The sequence below is a fragment of the Carlito syrichta genome, unplaced genomic scaffold, assembly GCF_000164805.1.
Source record: "Carlito syrichta isolate Samal-C Ts95f unplaced genomic scaffold, Tarsius_syrichta-2.0.1 Scaffold309017, whole genome shotgun sequence".
In the NCBI taxonomy this organism is placed as follows: domain Eukaryota; kingdom Metazoa; phylum Chordata; class Mammalia; order Primates; family Tarsiidae; genus Carlito; species Carlito syrichta.
In genome coordinates this window covers 653,219-679,433 of record NW_007253113.1, presented here as the reverse complement: position 1 = coordinate 679,433, position 26,215 = coordinate 653,219, and the positions used below count along the sequence as shown (strand labels likewise).

The following is a 26,215-nucleotide window of genomic DNA, read 5'->3' as shown; positions in this document are numbered from 1 at the left end:
CCTTGTTCAAGAGTGTGACAGCTACTATTTGATTTTTAGAGTAGACTTGTTAGGATAAAATATATACATATACACTCATAGTTGCGTAAATCTATGCTTGCTGTTTTGTTTCCTTTTGCTACATTATTCAAATATAATAGTTACTATAAGATTTATAAAAGAATTAATGATAAGGTATTAGCTTAATAAGATATAGCATAGTATTAAAGTCCAATCATTAGATTATATAAAAATTAAAGTTTAGACATATGAAACTCATATGAATTATAGTAAAGTTTGGTAGTTTAAGGATAAGTTTTAACCGAGTATAAGGCATTACGTTAAATCATAATAGGATAATAGTATAACTAACAGCTAAGTCATTTAAGTAAACTTATAGATTATAGTATAGTGTTAAGTTGATAATATTAATCGTTAAAAATATTAGGAGTCAGTGAACTTGGATTGAACCTAGAGTTAACTTAGAAAAGTTTTTTGTATTAATCAGGGTTTAGAACAATGAGTATAATATGAATGATTCATTGAACATTATGGAAAGCACTTTGAATGATTTGTATTGAAATTGTGCACCTGTGACCTTAATGTAAGCACGACAGACATCATGGAGTTCGAATTGTTTGCTTGGAAATTGCAGATCTCGTGGTGGTCTTGTGATGCATAGTTTGTAAAGCACGGAGCTTGTACGCCCCCAGTGAGTGATTATCACACAGCTGGAGGGTATAGAAAATGGTATATAAGTTGGAAGGAGTCCGAATAAAATTTGGCGTCAGTCCTGATCAGACTGTTCCCAGAAGAACTGCCTCCAAGTGGTCTCTTCTCGCCATCCAGATTCTCTGGTGCGGGTCCTAACCCACCCTTGGTCAGTGCTGGTCACCGACAAATAACAATCTGATTTTCTTTCCTCATAGTTGACTTGTTCATTGCTTTCATAAGAATATGCTTAACTTGTCTGTTCTGAGTCTATTTTTTCTACTTTTGCAGCACAATCTTTTAATGTGTATTTTCTAGCAATTTTTAATGTTTTTCTTGAATTATACTTTTGAATGTGTTCTTTTCTATTGCTTTGATTTCTTTTCTTTAGTACTTCTTATTATACAAAAATTTTTATCTACTTTCCATGCAATTTTTTTTTTTTTTTTGAGTTACAGGCTGAGGGAAAAATTTGGTTTTATTAGGGAAGGAAGTGGAAAAAGTTATCAGTAAAGAAGATAGCTGATATTAATGAAAGACTGAAATGTAACAAAGGTCTAAAGGCTAGATATAACATTCTTGAAGTAAGAAATATTTTATTTAAAAATATATATATGAGGTGGGAACCAAAAAAACCAGAATTTATTTATAAAAAATTATGTATTTGTTCCTACACGTTTAAACTTCAGTCACCTTCAAAGTACTATCATTTTGATGTAATACACCTATAGTTCGATAAGTGTATTGCATCAAATGAATATATATATATCACTATATCAAATGTGTGTGTGTGTGTGTGTGTGTGTGTGTGTGTGTGTGTGTGTGCGCATGTATACTATTAGTAGCTATGAGAATGTTCAAATTTTATTTTGAGTAGCTAAGTGGTCAGAAGAAAGCTATTAGCATAAGGATGATCCTGGCTGTACTGCATATATGGTTCAAAATAAAGTAAAAAACCCAGCTGAAAGAGCATTATGATGCAATAATAGGAAATGGCTAAACAAGTGATGATGGGTTTATATGGTGAAATGACATAAAGCCTATGAAAATTTCAACCACAAATAGTTCAAGAATCATGCTAAACACTTTAAAATAACAATATATATAACATTAGTTATTAAATAGGATTGCAAAGTATTAGAAAACATGCATACATACAAACAAGATTTAAATAGATATAGAAAAAAGAGTATAAGATTTTTAGGAGCCGGGCTCAGTGGCTCAGCCTGTAATCCCGCGCCTTTGGGAGGTTGAGGTGAGTGGATTGCCTGAGCCTGTGGGTTCGAGACCTGCCTGGGCAACGAGACCTCATCCCTACAATAAATCAAAAAATCAGCTGGACGTGGTAGCGCATGTCTGTAATTCCGGCTACTTGGAAGGCTGAGGCGGAAGGATTGCTGGAGCCCAGCAGGCGAGGCTGCGGTGGCTGGGAGCGGCCACTGCACTCCAGTTTGGGTGACCGAGTGAGACTCCAAATGAAAAAAAAAAAAAAAAGATTTTTAGGATATTAGGATGATAGAGTTGTTTTCATTTATAAATTATCTGTTACTATTACTATAGTTTAGTCAAAAATGTGTATGTATATATAACATTTCCAAAAGAAGAGACTGTAAGATAGATATGTACCTCATTTAACCTTGAAAATGAAAATAATTCATTAACAGTGCTTCCTCAGAGTTTTATTATATATGTTTTGGTGCCATTTCTTTGTTGAAGGAATGTTTATAAGTTTAAAGAAAACAATTAGATATGAAGACAGTAAAAAGATTCGATTTTTAGGATAGTGAAGATATTCTGTATGATACCATAATGGTGGATATATGTCATTACACATTTGTCCAAACCCATACCCACTAAGGGTAAACCCCAATGAAAACTATGAACTTTGAGTGATAATGATGTGTCAGTGTAGGGTCATCACTTGCAACAAATGTACCACTGTGGTACAGAATGCTGACAGTGCGGGAGGTGGTGGGTGGTAGGTGCAGGAGATATACAAGGAACCCTCTGTACTTTCTGCTCTGTTTTGCTGTGAACCTAAAATTGCTCTTTAAAAAGTATATTAAAATAATATTTTCAAAAAGACAACTAAAGGCTAAGTTATAAAATTTTACATTCTATCTTATCAAGGAAGTGTAACCTGAAGACTAAAGTGCCAATTTGGAGCTAAAGCAGAGGAACGTGCCAAATGATAAGTTGGATTCTATTGGGGTAGTTTCCCTGGAATTTTTCAGTGATAAATAACTCTTTGTTCTTATTAGTGATTCAGTTTTACCACTTGTACAATGAAGAATATAGTCAGGTGTTGCCTATGTCCTTCATAGGTGTACCCTGATGAATCTCTATACAAAAATTGTTCCTATCTCTGATAAAAAGATTCCTATATTTTCTATCTTATTTTTTATCACAGATACACAGAATAAATGGGGACCCAACCATACAATAGAAATAGAGGTAAATCAGACTCTGGAAATACCATGCTTTCAAAATATCTCCTTGGAAATTGCATCTGAGTTCACCTTTGCATGGTTGGTGGTAAGTGTTGCCCTTTTCAGTGAATAACTGCAGTGATCTTTAAATATGAATGAAGTAAAATGAATAACAAATAATAATAGGGAAGGAAGCATACTAGATGAGAGACAGCCATTATGACATTGGTTAGGGAGGGTTAGAGAAGGAAGAGGAGGATACTCAGATTTCTTCTAAATGGGCAAGCCTCCGGGTCTGTGAATGTAGTGGACTAACTTTGAAAGTAGCTCTTAAAGGTTAATTTCTATTTCTATCTATACACCAAGCTGTGATTACAGAGAGAATGAAATGTGATAGTGTCCTGGAAAAGAGACACATCCAGCAGAAGCCCAACCCAAATATCTGTTTTACAAACAACATATGCAGAGATATAGACTCCCTTTCCCCTGATTCCTTATTACTGCATCCTGGCAAATGTACAACATTGCTTTAGGCAGGGAAACACAAACTCTAATGCTGATACAAGATAGCATATAAAAATATAAGCAGGCTGATAATTGCCTGGCCTTTAGAAAAAGACAAAAATCTGGATTTTGTTGAGAAATTCTTCAATTTTAAAAAGGATGTGTAGAGCAAAAATAAATACTGATCTATTATTTTAATGACATAAATTATTAGAACATCCTAAAATATAACACTAATAGTTTTTAAATTATCCATTTACAAATTTCCACTGAGTATTCACTTTGATAGTTACAATTAGCTAACTATTAAGTTGCTTACCACATTCTGTGTGATAACAAAATTTTCCCAATATTTTTCTTTACTTGAAATACTGCAAACTTTATCTGTACAGATCTTCATCTATTCAGAGATCCAAGTTAATTTGACCTGTCCCTTAATGTGAATGTCCTTACATTTTCTGCCTTTGTTGTTTTATCATAGTCTGCAACATTATTCTATCACAATGTCTCATTTCATTTTAAAAATATAAATGTAACATTAAAAACTAAAATTCTATTGATTTAATCTATCTTTCAAATGGAAATTATCAGTTTTTTCTCATAACAGTAAACAAAATCAACATAAGCATAATAACAAATACAAGCCGGGCTCGGTGGCTCAACCTGTAATCCCGCGCCTTTGGGAGGCTGAGGTGAGTGGATTGCCTGAGCCCGCGGGTTCGAGACTCGCCTGGGCAGTGAGACCTCATCTCTACAATAAATCAAAAAATCAGCCGGGCGTGGTAGCGCATGCCTGTAATTCCAGCTACTCGGAAGGCTGAGGCGGAAGGATCGCCGGAGCCCAGCAGGTCGAGGCTGCGGTGGCCGGGAGCGGCCACTGCACTCCAGTCTGGGCGACAGAGTGAGACTCCAACTCAAAAAAAAAAATAAATAAAGACAAATACAAAAGAGTTGAGTCATTTTAGCTTTGAGAGGTAACCAACCAGCTAGCCATTAACCTACATAAATAGTAAACGTCTAAAACTGTTAAATTATAACAAAGAGACTAACACAATTATAAAGATAACCATAAACACGATTTTAAGAATCACGTAACAGCGTACTTATTTAGGTAATCCAGAATATGATTGCTATATATTAATTTTTCAGGTTATTAAAATGAAAACAGAAGATTTAAAAATTCTTACAAAACTCACAGATCTTCACAAATGTAACAGCTGACACAATTTGAAAAATACTGTGATTCACGTGATTGATTACTCACATTACAAGTTACCTAGCTTTTTTGTGGATTGTCTTGGAAACCAGACCCTACGTATAAAAATATTTCTCTGGGGGCATGCCAAACCCAAAATAGCTGACTTGCATGAAGACCTTAAAATACAACCTACTGATAATTTTTTACTATCTAAATATTTTTTGGAATGGCAGTAATACGAAAAGAAAGATATATTCTAAAATAACTTTTCAAAACCGCCTTAAAATCTACAATGTCTCTTTATCCTCTATCACAAAACACACTTTCCCCTTTTTAGGATTTTGTTTCCAAAATATAAGTCTTCCTGGACATTATACCCATTATTAGTACAGGTCAATTGTTCTTAGCAAACATGATATAATGTAGTTATATATATTTTTTCTGGCCTCCTGAGATAATCTTCACTTTTTAACTTTTTTCTAAGAACTACATTATATCATGTTTGCTAAGAAAAATTGACTTGTACTAATAATGGGTATGATGCCCAGGAAGACTTATATTTTAGAAACAAAATCCTAAAAAGGGGAAAATGTGTTTTGTGATAGAGAATAACGAGACATTGTAGATTTTAAGACGGTTTTGGAAAGTTATTTTAGAATATATATAAATGCATTGTCTATACCTTGCTTGCATTATTAATATTTTCCACCAATAAAGCAAAAAGTTTCTATCCTAATTAACACAAACTCACTATCAATAGAAATTTGCTGAATAAATCTATACTGTAGTGATTTTTGCTGGCCAGTAAGTTGATCTGTAGTGTTCTTATCTCACGTGTGATCTGTTCAAGCAAATGCACTGCCTTTACTAAGTCTCTGTTTTCTCTGAGCTTCTCTAGGACAAAAGCTGTTTCACTCCATATCTAATATAGAGCTTAGGACATAGGCCCTCATATATATACTTAATAAAGCACTTAATGAATGTATTTTTATCTGCCACTTCTCCAATGAATCATATTCATTGTCCTCATATTAAATTGATGACTCATGGGTTTAATTATTTAATGAGTTGGCAGCTTGTTAAGTATCAAAGACAAGATAACCAATAGATAAGGCATCCTTTATCAAGTAGCTTCCTTCACAGTAACTAAGAAGGCTGTATAGACATTATCTTTGAATCCTGCTGGGACACTCAGGATAAATGAGAATCAGAGAGAGTGCACAGTAAGGTCACACCGTTGATGGTGAGCCCTAAACATCTACTAGAACATCAAACCATGCTTCTGCTTTAAAGAATACATCATGATCCAGACAAGTTGAGGACTCTTTTTAAAAGAAACTGCTCATCAAAGGGAACATGGGATTGGCAAATGCGCTGATTAAAGTCCTGCTATGCATTCCCTTTTTAAATGTTATAATCTATTTGCTCCTCTGATTTAATTCTGTGCCCCACACTGTTGACAGCTGTGAGATTCAGCAAGTTTGATTTGAACCAATCTAATGTCCTTATATTGGGGAATAAGCTGCAGCTCTCCATGTCATAATTATTCTATGTCTGCAGAGGAAATAAATATTCCCTACAATCCATACATTAGTTCTTTCATCTCTTGTTAAACTAATCATCATCACCATAATGATCAGTCAATTGTTCTTCCAAACACTACATAATGTGACTTTAAGAGGAGATTAAAAAGTAGAGATGATAAAGATGAACCTGCTATACTGAACTTGGTAACTTCCGGAAGCTAAACAGGCCTTCTGTCCCAAGTGATTCGTGAAATCCTGGAAATGATTTTACAAACTAAAATTATCTAGGTCACAGGAAAACAAAAATTGCGTCTTCCTGTGTGTGGAATCTAACAAAATCTAATTAATTCAGTTGTGACACTCATGGGAAACATTATTATTAGGATTCTGAATCTTGTGAAATAAACTCATTTGCTATGTGTACCTGATCCCATGGCTGTTAAATGTGCATTTTGCGTTTTGGGAAGATCATTTGCATTTTAGGGAGTTAAATTTCAGAATTTTGACTACACTGAAATAGGCATCAGGTACAATAGACAAGCCTATCTAACATTCATCCAGCATGAGAGGTAATGAAGTTAGACACTTCGTTTTAATAAAACTAAGGAATTATGTGAATGTAAAGTAGTATATAAAAAATCATAGAATATGTATGTTTAGATGGAATGCAGTTGGTAGATAAAGAATAAGTAATACTTTTCCCATTTTTATGTACTGGAACACAAGCATACAGTCATCAAGAAAATTCTGCAGGCTTATTTTGGAAGCTTCTACATATACTCTAATAATCTGTTTTTATACCAAACTATCATCCTGATTTCCCACAGTATAAATTTCAATTCCATCCAATAAACATACATGACTCTGTTTTGCATGCTAAGTCCTACAGGGATACATATTTCCTGCCATGACATAAACCTTTAATAAAAATGTAAAATGGCAGCATTGGGGGAAAGTAGTGTGATTCTGACTAGAGGGACCTGAGAAAGCCTCTTATAAAAAAATCACATTTGAGTTGGATAATTGAGGATAATTGAGCTACCAGCCCAATCTTCATCTGCATGCAGCCAACTTATATAGTAAATCCCCACTTGTACCTCACAACTCTAAAATGAAAAAACATTAAAAACAATAAAACTAAATTAAATTAATATTATGCTAGAAAGGTTAAAGACAACATGGCCTTAATGCTTATAATTTTATAAATAGTAAAATTCATTTGGTAAGTATGATAAAAAGTCTTCAAATGACAGCAGTCACTTGCCTATGCTTTCTATGTATCGCTGTTTAGTATTATGGCTTAATTACTGTGAAGTTTTCTCTTCCGCCTCCTCAAAAAAGAAAAAAAGTTATATTATTTTCTTTTTTTGTAGGTGAGGAAAACAAGGCTTAGAAAAGTTTAGTCATTTGCTGAGGTCATTAAACTAGTAATTGATGGACAGAACTTTAACCCAAACTGTCCGACTTTGAGAACTATGTTTTTAATCACTAAGCTATACTAATCTTTAGATATTGTACCTCTATGCCATTCGTTATTCATAAACAAAAGCTTTCTGCACAGAAAAGTATGAGGAAAGCTTATCAGTAAAGTTGACTATTGACAAAACAGTTAAAATACACACACACACACACACACACACACACACACACACACATGCCAACCCTCCTGTCCACCCCATTCAGTGGTAACCCCTGCCTTGACAGCTAGTATCCAGGCTAGTCCCACTTGTTTTTAGACAAACGGAACTGGGCAATATATTAAAAAAAAGAAAAGTTGACTGACAAAAGACAGACATATACTACACCGAGGCTCTGGGACCTATAAATACAGGTTGGTGGTTCAGATGGAGAAAGGTGTTGAGGGAATATTTGCTCCCAAAGTCTGTGGAAACAAATAAATACATCATTTTTCTTTTTAAAATTATGACAAGAAAAACAAGAATATTTCAAACAGTTTTCTTAGTGACAAAGGCACATAACTAAATTGTAGATTCTATATGTTGTAAAATTTTTATCTACAAGAGTATCTTCAGTATGCTGTTTTTAAATATTTGTATTTTCTTATAAAAAGATGAAATGGAACAATAAACAATGTTGGTTTCCCATGTTATGGGAGGTTTCTAAATTCAGAAAACAAACTGTTTCTTCTTACCTGGTGGCAGCTGATCCTGACATAATCAATAATAAATTTCTGGCCAAACTACAAAGTGTTGGCAACGAATAGCAATGACTTGAAAAGTATTGCTCTAGAAAATGGACGTGGGGAGTTTCATAAGCAGCCCGCTTTGATGGCACTGACGAGATGGAGAGTAAGTGGAGGAAATGCAAAGATAGGAAACAGTTTTGAGATAAAGAAGTAGTAATCAAGCAGGGCTCGGTGGCTCAGCCTGTAATCCCGCGCCTTTGGGAGGCTGAGGTGAGTGGATTGCCTGAGCCCGCGGGTTCGAGACCCGCCTGGGCAACTTGGCAAGACCTCATCTCTACAATAAATCAAATGAGCCGGGCGTGGTAGCGTGCACCTGTAGTTCCAGCTACTTGGAAGGCTGAGGTGGAAGGATCACCGGAGCCCAGCGGGTCGAGGCTACGGTGGCCGGGAGCGGCCACTGCACTCCAGTCTGGACAAGGGAGTGAGACTCCAACTCAAAAAAAAAAAAAAAAAAAAAGAAGTAGTAATCAATACAGTTAACAGCAGTTATTGAATTGGCTCCCATACACTCAGCACCAACCACATGCTGTGGTCATCACAGCCAACTTTGACATGAAGCCAGTTCCAAAAAGTTCAGGCCAGCCTGAGGATGAGATTCACTAAATCAAGTAGATTGAGCATTCCAAATTCAAAACTCTGACATTCAAAATGCCTCAAAATCCAAAACATTTTGTACACGAATATGATGCTCAAAGGAAATGTTCATTGGAGCATTTCAGATTTTCAGACTTAGAATGTTCAATCGGTGTAATGCAAATATTCCAAAACCCAAAACAATCTGAAACACATATGATCTCAACCCTTCAGATAAGGAATACTCAACCTGTAGAGCAAACGTTATTTTTTGGATTGAAAATTTTGAGTCTAGTACAAAAACAAAAATGCCTCAGTGAATTACTTTCAGATATGTTAAGGGGAATATAACAGCAGTTTTTGTAATTCAATATGACCCAGTCCAACCTTTGTCATGCCAATTATTTTATCAAATTCCTGAATATAATTTAAACATGCATTTGTTTCTCTTCTTTGGGTGATAAATTTTTGTATTTGTTTTTTGTGAATTTCTTTTCCTTAGTAGGCTATAAGTAGAAAAGGCAAGGATTGCTCCTTCTACTTTTGTGAGGCTGTATATAGCAAAGTCATGAACAGTATGACTTTGAAGAGAAATTGCTGTTTTCAAGTTCTGGTTCTACCATTAACTAGCTGTGTGACCTAAGAATTGGAAGTAGGATGAGGTGAGTAAGGCCCTTAATTGTGGGGACAAAATTTTAGGGAGTATTAAAAAAATCAATGATCAAGATAAATATTTTAGTATAATATGTTTTAAAATCAAAAGTTAGGAAAAATTTATGATAAAATATCAAAATTTTAAATAAAGGCAAGGTACTGTTTGTGTGTTTTCAGACCTTGGCATATTTATATTATTCAAGGGACAATATTTTTCAATCAGCCTGTGGTTCTTGAGTTTCGTGACCCTAGTGTCCCCCAAGGACAGTTGTGGAAAGGTTGACAATGGCAGGAGAATAGATTGCGCAATTCATGGCTTTGTCTCAGTCCATTTCATACTGTTATGTATAACAGAACATCTGAGACTGGGTAATTTGTAAAAAAAAAAACCAGACATTTATTTTCTCATAGTTCAGGAGGATGCAAAGTCTAAAATGAAAGCGCTAGCAGGTTAGGGCCTGGTCTCTCTGCTTCCAAGATGGAGCCTTAAATGTTTCATCCTCCAGAGGGGGGGAGAAACATTGGCTCTTCACCCAACAAGAGCAGAAGAGAGAACCCACTCCCACAAGCCCTTTTAATAGCAGCATTAATCCATTTACAATGGTAGAGCCCTCTTGACCTCCCATCATGCTGCACCTCCCAACACTGTGGCACTGGGAATTAAGTTTCAAAATGAGGTTTGGGAGGGACAAAAACAAAACCATAGCAATGACTCTCCATAATGATTCCATTTATCCAGGTAACTAGTGAATACTCATAAAATGGCTGGTTGATCATAGGTAGGACTGGAAGATAGGGATGTTGTATTATTGGACGTCTATTAAGCATCAAGACTAGAGTGGGTGTTTCAAATACATTCGTTAGTTAAACCTATATTTTTTATCAAAATGTAATAATCTACCATGGTGTGATTTCCTAACATTTTAGATTTAAAAACATTTAAACATTAAAAAGCATTTTAATATTTTTAAAGTGAGCACTTTTTAAAGAACAAGAGAAAAAAACAGGTAGAAATAAAGGTTCTGCACAAGAACTTTTGCCAGTCTGTTTCCTGCAGACCAGGTTAATTAAGAGCATTATCATCAGGTAAGAGTTGAGGTATGCTCTATGACACTTATCACCAAAGGTAGGTCAATATATTATACAGGTCCCTTTCAATCAACAAATTGTCCACACCCCTGTAGTCTACAGCATATACGTAGGTTTCTGGCTTTCTGAATTTTTTTTAAATTTATCATTCCAAATACTTCAGAAAGTTTATTTTTTATTTATTTTATTTTTTCAGTTTTGTAGTCTGGTTTTAGTACATGTTGTCTCTGATCCTTATTTGTCACTGGTTCTAAGCATTCTTGCTTTTTGATGCTATGACCTAAATACCTCTTACTTTGTGTCACCTTTGAGCAAGTTACTTATGTCAATTTATTCCAGATTGTTGTAAAGAGTAAATAAGACTTTAAATAACTTTACACAGTGCCTAGAATATAGTAGGTGCTAAACAAATTTAAGCCGTGACTAATAAGAATATAAAACTTTAATAGTGTTCATATTATAAAGTTAATATTATATCTCTGTCTCCCAGTCCTAAGCATTTTATTGTTTGCTGGTGCTAGTTTTTTTCACCTCTCCTCCCATTTGCTTTCTAAAGGCAGCTACTTATGTATAGGTTCTTGCTATGGTCTTCTTTATAACTGGGGACACTAGCATCTCCTAAGATCTTATCTTATAGGTTACAGGGCAACTGAATCCCATCTTTCCCAATGAAAGAACAAACCACTCTTTCTGCAGAAGTCAGCTGTCCAGAAAAACAAGACAAAACAAGCTTTGGATAAGTTGGGGGGAGGAATAGGGTTATATTTTTTCTCTATCAATTAAACCACCCTGGTCAATCACACCCCACTACGGAAAAAACAGTTTTCTCACCATTCTACAACCTCAGCATGTGACTGCCCTTTTTCCCACAACAAAGTGACAGGTGGAAATTTTCCAAATGGCAGTCATATACTAAATGACCAAGAAGCATTTTAAATTCCAAAATCCGCAAAAAACCAGTCCCCATGCGTAAAGCAAGAGGCTGTCAAGCATGGATTATGCTAAAGGACCTGCAGGGGACGCCCGCTTCCTTAATTATTGACCTCCCGACCAACCATTGGCTGAGTGCCATAACTTCCACTTCTGCTGTCACCATCCAATACTTAGGCCTCCTTTGGGGGCCCCTGTCTCCGGATGACAATTTTTCGGTGCTCTTCTTTATTAGGAACACAGAAGCACAGACTCTTGGGTCCTTCTTTATGAGGCTATAAATAGATGTAGATTTTTTTCAGGTGTAAGACTTTAGCAGGGTGTGAATCTTTGCAGATAACTCTACAATACTGTATATAAGGTTGATACAAATCCTATCTGGATTCAGCTAAAGAATTGCATCTTATGTAAGAGTGTCTACTAAGTATTTTCTGGAATTATCTATATAATTAATCTATTTAAGAAGTCTGCTTTTGGTGTTTCCACTCTTTCTGCCTGAGTGAATTTGTTCACTCAGCTGGCTTCTATTTCTGCTACTCAGAATCTCTCATTTTTAAAACTAGATATTCCACAGGTCTTTGCTTTCATTATTTTGTGTCTTCTTCCCCCCATTGAATGCATTCCTGTTTATCCATCTCCACTTTGGTTTCCTCCATTTCCCCTGATGCCCCTGCACAATGATTCATCTGTTGTTTGGAGTTAGGCCATTGGTTTTCAGCCCTGGTTTCCTGAGGATTTAAAACATTGCCCCAGCCTGGGAATTACCCCCAGACAGACTTAATAAGATGCTTTGGAGGAGGAAGGAACCTGTGCACCAGGGTGTTTTCAAAGCAGCTTAATTCTTAATTCTCAATATTGGATTATACTAACAAAGTATGAAGACTTAACCTTTCCTCTATCCTTGTCCCTCAAGGGTCTCCTCCTCACTGGGCCCCAGGTGAGCACATTTACTAGCTTTGACCCACACTAAGACATCCCTAGGAAGTTTGTCCAAGGAAATACTGGGTAGAGAAAGAATAATGGGGGCTTTTCTTTACAGACCCAAGAAAGGATAAGAGATAGAGGAGCCAAGCGCTACTTCAGATAAACGCTTATCTCCAAAATTCAGATGAACATTTATAGCTTACTCTTCATGCATCCTCTTTGAAGCTAGCACAAACACTCAAGTAAGGGTTTAGGGTTAGGACCAGGACTAGGCTGAGAAACGGAAGCTGGGAGGAGCCCAGGGTACAATATTTAAAGAAGTTACACTCAGATGCTGACCCTTTATTTACAAGACCCTGTGAGGAAGTACCTCCTTAAATTTTGTGTCCTGTGTGGTTCTTTGTCTGATCCTAGTCCAGACTCTGAGAGGAGCTGAAATGAGATCTTTTCTAAAGGAATCCTGGGATGGTTGTAATCATCCAGTTCAGGTGAAAGCTTTATGAAATCTTCACGTTGCTATAGTCTCCTCCGCACATCTTAGCAGTAAGATGTCAGAACTTCCTAAATGAGAATTAGGATCTGCCATTAGTCCTCCTATTCCATTCCCCATATCCCACCCCAGGTATGCAGTATATGGAAGAATATGAAGAGAAGGTCTAGTCAGAAGGGCAGCAAGTTTCCTTTTGTGTTAGGAAAAGGGGCCAATAGTTTTCATTGAAAGTCAAGTGTAATGATGAAAGTGATGGTACAATTCAATGACTTTTCACAAAAGACATATAGAAGTAACCTGCATGCATTAAAAGTGAGAATAAGAATACTAGCAGCATCTCAGAAAGCTCCTCTGCATTCCCTGTCACTGGCACTCAAGGGTAATCAGTCGCCTGATTTATTTTTGATTTTTTATTTTGAAGATGTGGGGTACAATTCAGGACAGTCTCCTGATTTCTAACACAACAGATTCATTTTGGCTGTTTCATCATAACATTATATGAATAGAATCATCCAATATGTGCTGTTTGTACTTAGTTTCTTGTACTTAGTTTCTTTGTGGTTTATTCATGTTGCTGTGTTTAGCTGTAATCTGTTAGTTTTCACTGCCAAATTATATTCTACTGTATAAATAAGCAAAATTTATCCAATCAAATTAAGTAAATACATAAATATAATGATAGTTTCTCTAGTAATTAATTTCAATTTTTCATTTTTCCTATTTTTAAAAAAATGAGTGATTGCATGTGAAATACTTAGAGCTGACACAGTTGAGTGTTCAATAACTAGTAATGACTTTTCTCACCAAAGGATAATGGAACTCAGGAAACACTTTTCACCCAAGATCACTTGGTCAGCAATTCCACATTATTTAAAGACAGAGTCAAGCTAGGTACAGACTACAGACTCCATCTCTCTCCAGTCCAAATCCCTGATGACGGCCTGAAGTTCTCTTGCGAAATTGTAGTCCGGCCTGACAAAACCCTGAGGAGCATCACCAAGGTCAAGGTTTTTGGTAAGGGCTTCTGTTCTCTGACCTACCTGTCATCCTCCTGCCAATTTCTTTTGCTTTTCTCTCCTATAAAGAGGAAGCACCTGTTATGTTGGAGAGCAGCCACGCAAAGGGACCAGTGCTGGAGTTCTGTTGGCCTTGATACTTTTCATTCTTGCTGGGGTTGGGGATGACGGTGGAAAGCTAAAGAATTCAGTTGGTAAAATAAAATCATGCAGCGTTATAATTTTCTGTAGTCCATTTTCTATCGCTTAGAACAGGATACCCGAAACTGGGTAATTAACAAAGAAAAAGTATTTATTTCTTACAGTTATGGAGGCTGAGAAGCCCAAGGTCGAGGGGCTGCACCTGGTGCAAGACTTCTTGCTGGCGGAGACTCTTGAAAGACTTCAAACTTAGCTCAGGGCATCATGTGGCAAGGGGTCTGAGCATGCTAACATGTTAGCTCAGGTCTCTTCCTCTTCTTATAAAGCCACCAGTTCCCCTTTCACGATAACTCATTAATGCATTAACCTACCAATCTATGAATCAATGAATGGATTAATCTATTTATGAGAGCAGAGCCCTCATGATCCAATCACCTCTCAAAGTTTCAAATTCTCGATACTGCCACATTGGGGATAAAGTTTCAACACTGAGTTTTGGAGGAAACATTCAAACCATAGCAAATGGGTCAATTTTCTGGTGACTCCCATCTTATTAACAACTTTAATGTTTCTAAGAATACTGGAAATGTCTTTAATTATAACTGCCAAAGTCTAATTGCTCAGTTGTCTTATTGTCTTGGTTGTTTGCTAGAGCAAGGTGGAATGAGACCAGCAAGAAAAGGAAGGTGATAAACATAGCCCCTGAGAAACTACGTGTAGAGCTGAGCTGTGAAATCCACTGTGGTTTCACTCAAAATGCAGAGACTCTGCAGGGTGCCAATTTGAGGGAGAAAATGTGAAAATTCTATTTTGCCCAGTGGTGCAGTGAAATATTAATAAACAGAAGCCCCTGGCTCTGGATATTTTTTTCATTTTCATGACAAAGATCTGTGTTTTTTAGAAATTCAATTTTAAAAGAAGGCAAAGAAAAAGCAATGATGCGGATGGGCAATTAATTATTTTTGAAAATGAGGTAAACAGAGAGAAAATAACTTCACAAAACCTAAGGGCATGGGATAGTAGATTATTCCTCAGTTCTCTAAATGACAGAGCAAGCAAAAATATTTTTTGTTTCTATTTTATTTAGGATCATATTGCTTTTTATTGGAGGCCATGAAATTTAGTATTTTGAAAAAAACGCAACATTGTTTGTAAAGATGGGAGTGGCTCCAGTCAAGACTTACTTTATTTGAAGTCTCATGCTTATAGTCTTCCATGTCCCTCCCTGGCTCTTATTCAATCTCTCATCCCCCCATCTCTCTTTCCCTCCCCTTTACCTTCTTCCCTTCTTCTCTTTCTCTCCATCTGTCCTCAGGGATAGACTAATAATCACCCTTGATGAGCCAGGTGCAGTGGTTCACACCTGTAATTCCAGCACTTTGGGAGGCTGAGGTGGAAGGATTACTTAAAACCAGGAGTTTGAAACCAGCCTAAGCAAGATAGCAAGACTTCAAAATATATATATACATATATATACCTATATATTACAAAATTTAAAAAATATATATAATCATCCCTATGATCAGGTTTATTATGAAGACTAACAGTGTCCTGTGAAGAGTTGGAAACAGACTGCTCATGTCTTTTGTTGACATAACCATTTGTTTACTTACCAGGGTGTGACTATCTTAGCACAAACATGAAACTGCCTCATCTGGTCTATTGGCAAACCAATGAAAGCTGCCATCCTGGATGTGGAAAGAAATATCCATTTTGAGTTAAGCAAACCGTGTCCTCATTTGATTAAGGCCTTTTGTATCAAAACTTGATCTAATTGCCTTGTCAACATTTACTCTATGCCTTGTATCTCTTTGCTGTATTAATATACCTTGATTTTGAATGTTTTTCACTCTTTTTTTATCTCACTCTTAAGGCCCTATCTGACTCTATATCTCTGTCTCTACATTTCTCTTATTTCTCCTTTGAACAACTTCCAGTGGATACTTAAAAACACGAGATTCTGCCTGCTTGTTCAGAGAATTCTCTTTTCTGGCTTTCTTATTTAGTAAATGGGCGAAGTAGTTTGTGTTTGGATGGAGTCTCATCTAGTCTTCAACCTATTTGTGGAAGTTTACCTGAGTATATAAAGTAATGGCGCTGGCACAGATACAATACATATCCCACTTTGTATTTCTTGATGATTCTCCATATAGAATAAGCAAAACAAAACAAAACAAAAAATCATGAAAATCTTAAATACTCAAATGTATCACAGACCCATTCTAGATGCCCTAAACCCAGCTTAGTTCTTCTTTCCAAACAATGACTCATTACCTAACTTCACAACTCTTCATTCTCTAACCGACCCAGGACCAGAGGCTACCCCAGCTTCTTCACTGCTTCCTGCACCTGTTTTACTGGTCTCCTTTGGACGTTTTTTCCTTGGCAGGGAGTCCTCTGTCCCACTACTAAGTTCTAAAATGGATAGTCTTGAGCCTCAAAAAGAATCAGTCTCTCGCTATTACCCCTGCAACATTTAGTAAGTGTTCTCTCTTTCAGGACCTTCGTTTTACTGGTATTTGTCTGATAATGGGAGGACAGAAATACTTTCCGCCCCTCAGTGTTTCAGGGCCGAATCTTGGTCTGGGTTGCCCTGAAAGAAAACATTGAGTCAAAAACTTGAATTAAATTAATTTATTTCAGAGAGAATCCTGGGAAACATCAGAAGAAAAGTGAAAAAGTGAGTCAAGGAAGGGAAGAAACAATAAATCGTACATAATCAAACCAGTTACCATTGTGGGCTTAAGGCTCAGTCTCACTGGGGAAACTCCAGGGGTCAGTGTCGAGCACACATCAGAGTTACCCCAAATGCAGGACAAGGAAGCTAGAGTATTAATTCACCAGTTCTCCATCTGTTATCACCATTTACTCTTTGGAATTTCCAGATTTTCCTACCTGTTGACTGAATGTGCTCCCATAATTCCAAATAAATCCTTAGATAGAGAGTCTTAGGTATGCCCAGTAAGAAGTCCTTATATGTAGAGGTAAATGCCAAGTAGATGTAGCAGGCACTGACAGCATCTGTGACAGAAGGTCTTAATATTTTTTCCACTGGTTCATAGAAGGCTTTGTCTGCTGTGCTCAAGAACTCACTTGAAACCACTTTAGTTCAACATGATGTACTCAGTGTCTACTTTGTGCTGAGCACTGTCAAGTGCCAGATTATAGAAATGGATAAAATACTCTAGCTTTGAGGCAATTACAATCTAGCAAGACAACAAAATCACAGAAATATCCCCATATATTTTCTAGTGACAAACCACCAAACAAATGTCAAGTGTTTCTCTGCTCCCCTTCAGGGACCTGAAAATGAAACTATTTTTAGGCCTTTGGACAAGTCGAATGCTCATCTGGTCTCTCCCCCTGCCTCCCTTTTCCACCCTGCCTGCCCCTCCAGTCCTCCACATTCTAAATAGCCTTTAAATTCTACATGTCCTCCATCATTATACTTATTTCAGTATATTACAACTTCTAATTTATTTAGCTGTATTTTCTAAGAAAATGTAGATGTCTTGAAGACAATGAATATGATTTGTCCACCTTTGTTTCCTAGGCATCTAGCATACTTTTACATACATAATGAGTGCTTAATAAATATTTGAGGCTGGGTGTGGTGGCTCAAGGCTGTAATCCCCAAACTTTGGGAGGGTGAGAAGAGAGGATTGCCTGAGCTCAGGGGTTTGAGACCAACCTGGGCAACCTCATCTCTACAATAAATCAAAAAATAAACTGGGCGTGGTGTCACGCACCTACAGTTCCAGCTACTTGGAAAGTTGAGGCAGAATGATCACCTAAACCCGCAGGTTTTAGGTGCAACTCAAACAACTTGGGAGACCAAGGCAGGAAGGATTGCTTAAGGCCAGGAGTTTGAGACTAGCCTGGGAAGTATAGCAACACCTTGTCTTCATAAAAAAAATTAAAAATTAGCTGGGTGTGGTGGCACAGACCCATAGTCCCAGCTACTCTGGAGGCTGAGGAGGAAGGATCACCTGAACCCAGGAGGTCGAGGCTGCAATGGGCCGTGATTGTGCACTGTACTCCAGCCTGGGTGGCAGAGTGAGACCCTGACACACAAAAAAGCTAATAAATAAAATAAATATTTGATAAACAATGACTGTCTCATGGACACATACACACACATCAGTGGACAGGTAGGATGCCATTCAATGCCACTAACTATGTTTTATTTACCTTTAAGCTAAGCCAGAAATCTCCATGATTGTGGAAAAGAACTTCACAGATGCCTTGAAAGAGGTGAGTCACATTAAAGCATTTAAAAATTCATAGTATTACATGCCAAGGTGTGTCGGTTTGCATAGTTGCCAGGAATGTTCTCTCAAAGGACTTTACTCCTTGGCCCTTGGCCAATTAACTGCTGGTAGGGATTAAGAGAAACTGAACTGATTCTAGAAACTGAGTTTTTACTTTTAGACTCAGGGTTCTCAGAATGTAGGATCTGCATCCTCAGCCCTTAAATTAACCCAGAGAAAACAATTGCAATTGTTTAAATTTCTCTTTAATAAAAATGGAGGTTTATAGTGAGGAAACGTGGGGCATAAAGCAGTGTGTATCCTTATGCAAGAATAAATTGGTTTTTGTTTGTTTTGTTTGTTTTTCTCAGATGACATTTAATTTGTTCTAATCCATTTCCTGTATCAGCTTTCCCATTGTTTTTATTTCAAAGTGACAAGAGGAAATGTTCCCTCTGTACTCCTTCAGAAGCCTGGCTGCATCTTTGTCAGTAAGAGGATGGGCAGGAGAAAAGAGAAAGTTGAATAAGGACCTCTGATATTCAGCAGAACCAGAAATCATAAGTTACTTGATGTTCTTGGGGTGAAAAGAAATTGAAATATAACTTTCTCTGACCTCATGTGACAGAAAATGTTTGAGAATTAATGAGAATATTTTATTTTATAACTTCTTTGGAGTGGTAATTCCCAGCCTCTAGTCACTGGGATCTGATCTCACTTTCTAGCTCTTCCACCTGCTGACTGTGACCTGGGCAAATTTCTTCACATCTTTGTCGTCAGTTTCTCCATCTATATGAGGGAACAATAATAGTATCTATACATTGTTGCTGTTTTTAAGGATTAAATTAAATAACGTATAAAAGTTCTTAGAATAATGTTGTATATAGTAAGTACTTAACAAATACTCTTACTGTTTTTTGTTGTTATTACACTATCTGTTTTAGTCAACTGTCTTATTGCCTTATGACTTCGATCAATCTTTTCAAAAGTTCATGTAAAATAAAATATTCTCATTAATTCTCAAACATTTTCTGTTGCATGAGGTCAGAGAACATTATATTTCAGTTTCTTTTCACCCCAAGAACATTAAGTAACTTATGATTTCTGGCCCTGCTGATATCAGTCATTTAATTTGATAGTTGTATGCAAATCATAGTTCAGACTCATTGAAACAGTTCACATAGCTGCATACGTACATTATCCAAGTAATTGTCTTTTGCCAATTTCTTGTATTAGTTTCTTTAGATAACTGCCATTATATTCCTGAGTATATAGCAAAAGATTTAATCATTGTGTTCTGCTGCAATTTAATTTCTAAGTTTATTGTGGACTTCATTTCAATAGTTTGAATGTTTAAAAATCTAATAATATAGTTTTTGGTAGGTGTTTGTTTCTTATAAGGATATCTTGTAGATTCTTGGTGCTAATGTGTATAGATAATGTAGACTCAACCCAGATACAGAACCACAAGTTAGATCCAAGAATCCCAGTTGTTGTTTTTTTAAGAACTTTGCCTTATGTACCATAAAATTTTTTCTTTTGTACCTATGCTTACCTGAGTGCTGACTAGGAAAACCTGAGAACTTTCCTTCCTGGGGAATTAGTGAATGATCTCTCTCCAACTCCATATAACCAGCTACAGGAAATGGCTTGTCTACGGCTCTTTTAAGATCTTGCCAAGCATTAGTAATTCCTCGCTCTAATATTCTTATAATCCCTGTTGTATGTTTTAACTATTCATTAATTCTGCAAAGTCCTTCACAAACTTTTATCTTGTGGGTTCTCCCAACAAGCTTCTAAAATAGGTAAGGTATCTGTCGTCCTACAGAGGAGAAATCGAGACCTGGAAAGTCTAAACTACAGGCCAAGTCACTATTAAAGAGCAACGCTGGGGTACATGTTTAGTGTGTCTATATCCAGGCAGGATAGTATGATGAGAGAAAACAATGCTTCAGGATCAGATAGCACTAGGGTCAAATCCTAATTCAACTACTTACCAGTTCCATATCCTCATTAATGAGTGAACCTCCGTGAACCTCGCCTCACTTATGTCTAAGACTGGGATAATAATTAAAATATTTCACCAGGTTCTTAGGAGGAATAAATTTATGTATGATAATGGAGTGCATGGCATGTACTAGATGTCTCAGGAATATTTCTTCTCTACTTGCTATTTATGCATCATTCACCCACTCTCTTATATTTGTAAATATACCGTGTGACTGATTCTAGGAGACACTGTGGGATAGTTTTTTTAAAAAAACATAGATTGTGGAATTGATAGAACTAAGTTTGAATTCCTTTCCATCAGTTATTAACTCTGACTCCTAGGTGACCGGTTTCTTAGCACTCATCAATGAATGGAGGCGGTGATTTCAACCTCACAAGGGGGACATAAGGACCAAACGGGCGAATGAATGCAAACAGTGACTCCTCATTTTGATATTCTTTTAATCCCTGCTGTATTTTTAATAATTTATTAATTCTTCAAACTCCCTCCACATACATTTATCTTGTGGTCCTCCCAACAAGCCTTTGAAATAGGTAGGGCATCTGTCATTCTACAAAGGAGAAATTGGGACCTGGAAAATCTAAACTATCGGCTGAGTCACTAATAATGTTTCCTGTCACATAGGGTGAGAGAAACCATCGACCGCAAGTGCTTGACAATGGTAATATTTTACCCCCATCATTGTCTAGAGATTAATTAAGTCAACATTTAAGTATTAGATGTCTACTCTGTGCTACAGATTTATTACACTAGCAACCCTCAGTGTGTTGGAGTGTCCTGGGGACTTGGTCAGCTGTGTCTCCCAGAGTTTTAGTAGCATGAACTTTATGACTGACTTAATTTTTCTGGAAAATAGAAAAGACTCCAAATTATCCTAACAATGATGCCTCTCAGGCATGAACATGCCAGAGATACCTAAAGAGAGTATCACATTTATGGATGTCACATCCTTGTGCATTGCCAAAGGCAAGACTTCACCAAGGCTCCGATATAGCATACAGCTTCACCCTGCACGGGGAAGGGGAAGGAGTCTTTAACCTCAATCTCATGGCCTCCCCATGCGGCAGACTTTTGCATTAGAGCAAAAGATGCTGGGCCAAAAAGCCCCTCCACCCACAACTGGCGATGCAGCCTAAGAAAGCGCAAGAGGGAGGCATGAAAACCCCAGAGTGTACTCAGCAGTTCAACTCTTTCCACAAGCCTATGTCTCTCTCTTTTATACTTGTGCTTTCTGCTTTAACCCCATCAACTCCATGGGTTTTGTCCTTGTCATGCTCTACCTTTGTTATATTTGATAGAATTTTTTTTTTAATTCTAAAGAAAACTATCAATCACGAAACACAGGAAACAAAAACAATTTGTTTAGATTTGTAAAAAGGAAGAGAGGCTACCATAATCAGAGCCATGGAAAATGGACACTAAATGGAATCTAAAACCACATTGTGGTTAGCATCTGAGTTCAATAGGACAGCTCCAGTAGCTTTTTGCAGAATTCAATTATTTGTGTTTATTTGGCTTTGGTTTTGCAAAGCTTGAGCCTTTGTGGATTCCTTCCTAAGCCCCGTTCCAAATGTATATAGTTTTGTTTTTTTAAAGATCAGATGGCCAGGCATGGTGGCTCATGCCTGTAATCTCAGCACTTTGGGAAGCCAAGGAGGGCAGAATGCTTGAGCCCAGGAGTTCATGACCAGCCTGGGCAGCAGAGCGAGATTTCATCTCTACAAAAAAAAAAATCAAAAAATTAACCAGACATGGGGTGTATACCTGTAGTCCCAGCTACTTGGTATGTGCAGGTGAAAGGAGCACATGAGCTAGGAAGTCAAGCCTGCCAAGAGCCGTGATCATCGGGATCATGCCACTGCACTCTAGCCTGGGTGTCAGAGTAAGACCCAAACTCAAAAAAAAAAAAATGATTAGGTGTTATAGCCTCTTTTATTCTAGTATCTTTTGTCGTCCAAAACTCTGACCACAAATGTCCAGCTACATGTGACTCCCATCACCATTTGTGCTGGTGAGCATCTGAGCAGCACCACAGATGGAAAGAACCCTACAAAGGGCACCATACTCCAGTGGGGAAGACACACAGCAGGTGAAATCCTTAATATCAGGTGGATTTTTAGAAGAGAGAACATTTCATGACGGCAGTATACCTGCGTGTTTCAGAAGCCCAGTGTCTGGACTTCTGTTTACTTTGCATACGGCTCACAGGGACAAAAGGTCTGGCTGTTAGGGCAGCCTATCAAGTCAAAGAAGCAGTAAGAGGGAGCGGCAAAGGTAAGGACCAAGGGAGGCCCATATAATTGTCACACCAGAATCTTGTCTGCTATCAGGGAGGTCAGTGCCCACGGAGTACTTAATACATCTATGAGATAATGAGATGCTGTTTTGATCTCTTCTTGTCTTCTTCAGTTCTTTTTCTACTTCATCCCTACTCCCAACTCAGTTAAAAAAAAAAAAAAGTGAGGTGGGGTGGCTGTTAGAGGAATCTTCCAAAACAAATGCCAAATGTCAGCTCCAGTGCAAAGGCCTGCGTTGTTCCCAGTTTGATTTTATTCTAAGTTAACATTTTAGGCATATCCTCGGCGGCCCAGGAAATTTTTCTCTCTCTATGGACTTTTAGGCTCCTTGTTTTCAAAGTAGCCTTGAACATTTAAAGATGAATAGTTAAAAAAAAAAAATCAGAGAACAGTGGATTGGCATGCAGTTAGCATTTCAGAGGTGTGAGTAAAATCTAAAACCTACCTCAAATGAATGCCTGAGCTGTGGGCATAAAACAAAACCAACTTAGCTCATTAAAATTGACCTCAGGATCTAAGAAAAGATTCTCTGTCTTTCGTCATGGTCTGTTCTATTTCCATGGTGAATTTTCCCTAGAGCACTGGCTTTCTTCTTCATCTTCGTATTTCTTCTCTATCCCATTTTCTTTCTTTTTTACTATCCTTCCTCTGTTCTTTATTTTTTCTTACTTCCCCCATTTCTCTGTCTTCTTTCTGAATTTCTTTCATCTCTTCCTCACTAACTCCTTCTCCCTTGGCAGACCTTAATACTAAATTAGATATTTTTAAATATTTGTGAGTAAATTTTTAAACACTCTATTCTTAATGTTTAAATCAAGTGAGTTGAAAAGTCTTTAATTTTCTCTGTGCTAATTACACATGAATTAGTTTGTGTTAAATTGTGGAAAAGACTAACAAGACTCAGACAGGTCACACAGATGAAACAGCTTTAATATAAACTGACGTTATAGCACTGTAACAGCAGGAGAAAGAGATGCATTGGAAGGGTCTGGAGACCGCAGGCTCATGCTTCTTTGTCCTCCCACTGCTGGATCACACAGAACAAGCTTTGTATACAGTTCTCAAAGTACCCCAGCATGCTGCGAACACCTCAGTCCCAGGAAGCCTAAGCTCTATTCGTGGTGGGGTCTCTGAGAATGAGCTAGTCACTTGGACGCATCCAGTTCTCTCACCAACCTCAACCCTCAAAACCTTCAGTTCCACCTAAACCAAATGCTAGGCATAAATCCAGTTATTGTTGGTAAATAACACTGACTGAAACAACTCACAGACCCAACATGCTGGTAAAGCAGCATTTATCTTTAGTTGGTACTTTTGAAATTCTGGCCAAGGATTAGCACAGCCCTAGGAACAAGTATTTGGCCAATTCAGACCTGCTGGGATTATCTCCTACTGTGTCCTCTTTCTTATAAAAACAAAATGTCACTAAGCTACTTTGCTTCACATTTGAACTGGAACTACAATGGCTCTTTGCTAGAAGCCTAGAGTGATTTGGGAATAGCTGGCCCCAACAGATTTTCGCAATTTAAACAAAATGGAAGGGATGCACCTCTGTGGGCAGCTCTTTATCCTGCTGGCAAGCCTCCTTCGCAGCCCTTATCTTCCACTTCATCTCCAGGATGGCTCTTTCCACCTCTTCCAGGGCCCGCTCTCTCCTTTCCACAGCCCTCTCCCGCCATTCCACTGCCCTCTCCCTCTGGAGCACCTCCTTTTCCCTTTGGCTGGCCCAGAGAGCTAGGGCTCCTGCCTGCTCCAGGAGCCTGCCCCAGTCGCCCTCAACGCCTGTGGGGAGCTGGGGCCCATGGGGCCTGGGGTCTTGGCGCTGGCCTGCCTGAGCGTGGCTGCTCTTCTCCAGCTCCTCTCTGTGCATGCTCTTCAGATGCTTCCACAGGGCTGTGGTGCCCACGTTGACCCCAGGACCACGGCTCACCTGTCTGCCACACAGGCGACAGGTGGCATATTGGTTGGGGTGGTGCCCGGCACGGGCAGGGGCCAAGTGGAAGTACTCCCATGCCTCCGAAAACCGTGTCCTCTTGTTGTGGGGCGTTGGGGTGGTCATGGCACTCGCAAAAGGGCTGACCGGTTCTTCCATCTCACCGATCTCTTCCTCCTCCTTCATCTCTAAGTCCCCTTTTGCCTTCATCCTGGCTCCCTCCTCCTCTTCTTCTTCCCTCCTCATCGTGTCTCCTCTTCGACAGCTTTCTTTAGGATGTTCCTAGGCGTGAACCAAAAGTTTTAGTTGACCACAGATCAAATGTGTATTCGCGAGGGGACTGTGATAACTCTTGGGGATTCACAATAATGATCAAAGTCTGGCCACACCTGGCTGGTATGATGTTTCCTCCTTTCTGCTCCACTGGAGAGTCAGGGGTGAGTCAGATACAAGCAAAACGACCTATGAGTGCATTCCCTCCATGCCCCAGATACTCACTGATCACTCCTGGACTAGGCCAGAAAGACAAAACGTATCAGTTCCTGTAGTAAAGGTGTTTCCTGGTCCAACAATTACAAAGTTCTTCAGTGAACACAGTGTTCCCTGGCATCAACCACCACAAACATTTTTGAATATTGAAAAGTTTCTATGGTTTCTCCTCTCCGCTGCTTGTACCATTTCTGTGCTCCTTGTTGTCTATAAAATGTGCTTTTGGAGGCAGGAAGAACAGCCTCGGAGTTATGGATATTCAGGACCCTCTGGGCCGGGATCCCACTGGATCTTCCTCAAAGTAGGTAAAAGCAAGCACAGACAGAAGCTGCTGTGGGAGAGACTCTTGCTTCCTAAGAACTGTTGCCAACAAACAGTTCAGAGGGGGCAAATCTTGCTGGGATTTGGATAATAAAGTTTCCAATGTGAGGTTAGTTTGGTTTTAGAGGCTTCTCTCTGAGGTTGGGATTCTAAGAAATCGGCAAGCCCAGCTGTTTCAGTAGGAGGAGCTAGATTTCACAGAGGGGAAGGAGGTGGAGCACATCCCCACAGACCCACAGAAGGTATGGCCTGGCTGTCCTTGGCAGGCCGCTTACCATACTCCACTTTCCCCTCACAGTCACCTGCAAAGCCAACAGCCAGTAAGACCTTCCTGAAGCACCTTGCTCCAGATGTCTGACTTGTTTACCTCATTTTAAAGATAAAACAATAAATGGAGAATGATATTCCATTTTTAAAAAGAGCCTGACTTAGCCGGGCTCGGTGGCCCAGCCTGTAATCCCGCGCCTTTGGAAGGCTGAGGTGAGTGGATTGCCTGAGACCGCGGGTTCGAGACCCGCCTGGGCAGCAAGACCTCATCTCTGAA

General features: G+C 38.3%; 2 protein-coding genes across 3 annotated transcripts in view; one reads left to right on the top strand and one right to left on the bottom strand.

The window, feature by feature from the left end:
* The window catches only part of CD96 (CD96 molecule), an 88,022-nt gene that overhangs the window by 9,624 nt on the left and 52,183 nt on the right, over positions 1-26,215 (top strand). Inside the window, exons 3-6 of one of the 2 annotated variants that reach the window (XM_008066593.1) lie at positions 3,101-3,225; positions 12,781-12,783; positions 14,023-14,227; positions 18,569-18,624. In XM_008066593.1, the coding sequence (XP_008064784.1) occupies positions 3,101-3,225; positions 12,781-12,783; positions 14,023-14,227; positions 18,569-18,624 (389 nt within the window). Of the gene's footprint in view, positions 1-3,100; positions 3,226-12,034; positions 12,081-12,780; positions 12,784-14,017; positions 14,228-18,568; positions 18,625-26,215 lie in introns of both variants that reach the window. The other variant, XM_008066592.1, reaches the window with a different exon arrangement.
* On the bottom strand, positions 24,454-25,407 carry ZBED2 (zinc finger BED-type containing 2). The gene has a single exon (XM_008066591.2). The coding sequence runs from the start codon at positions 25,105-25,107 to the stop codon at positions 24,454-24,456; it is 654 nt and encodes a 217-aa protein (XP_008064782.1). The 5' UTR covers positions 25,108-25,407.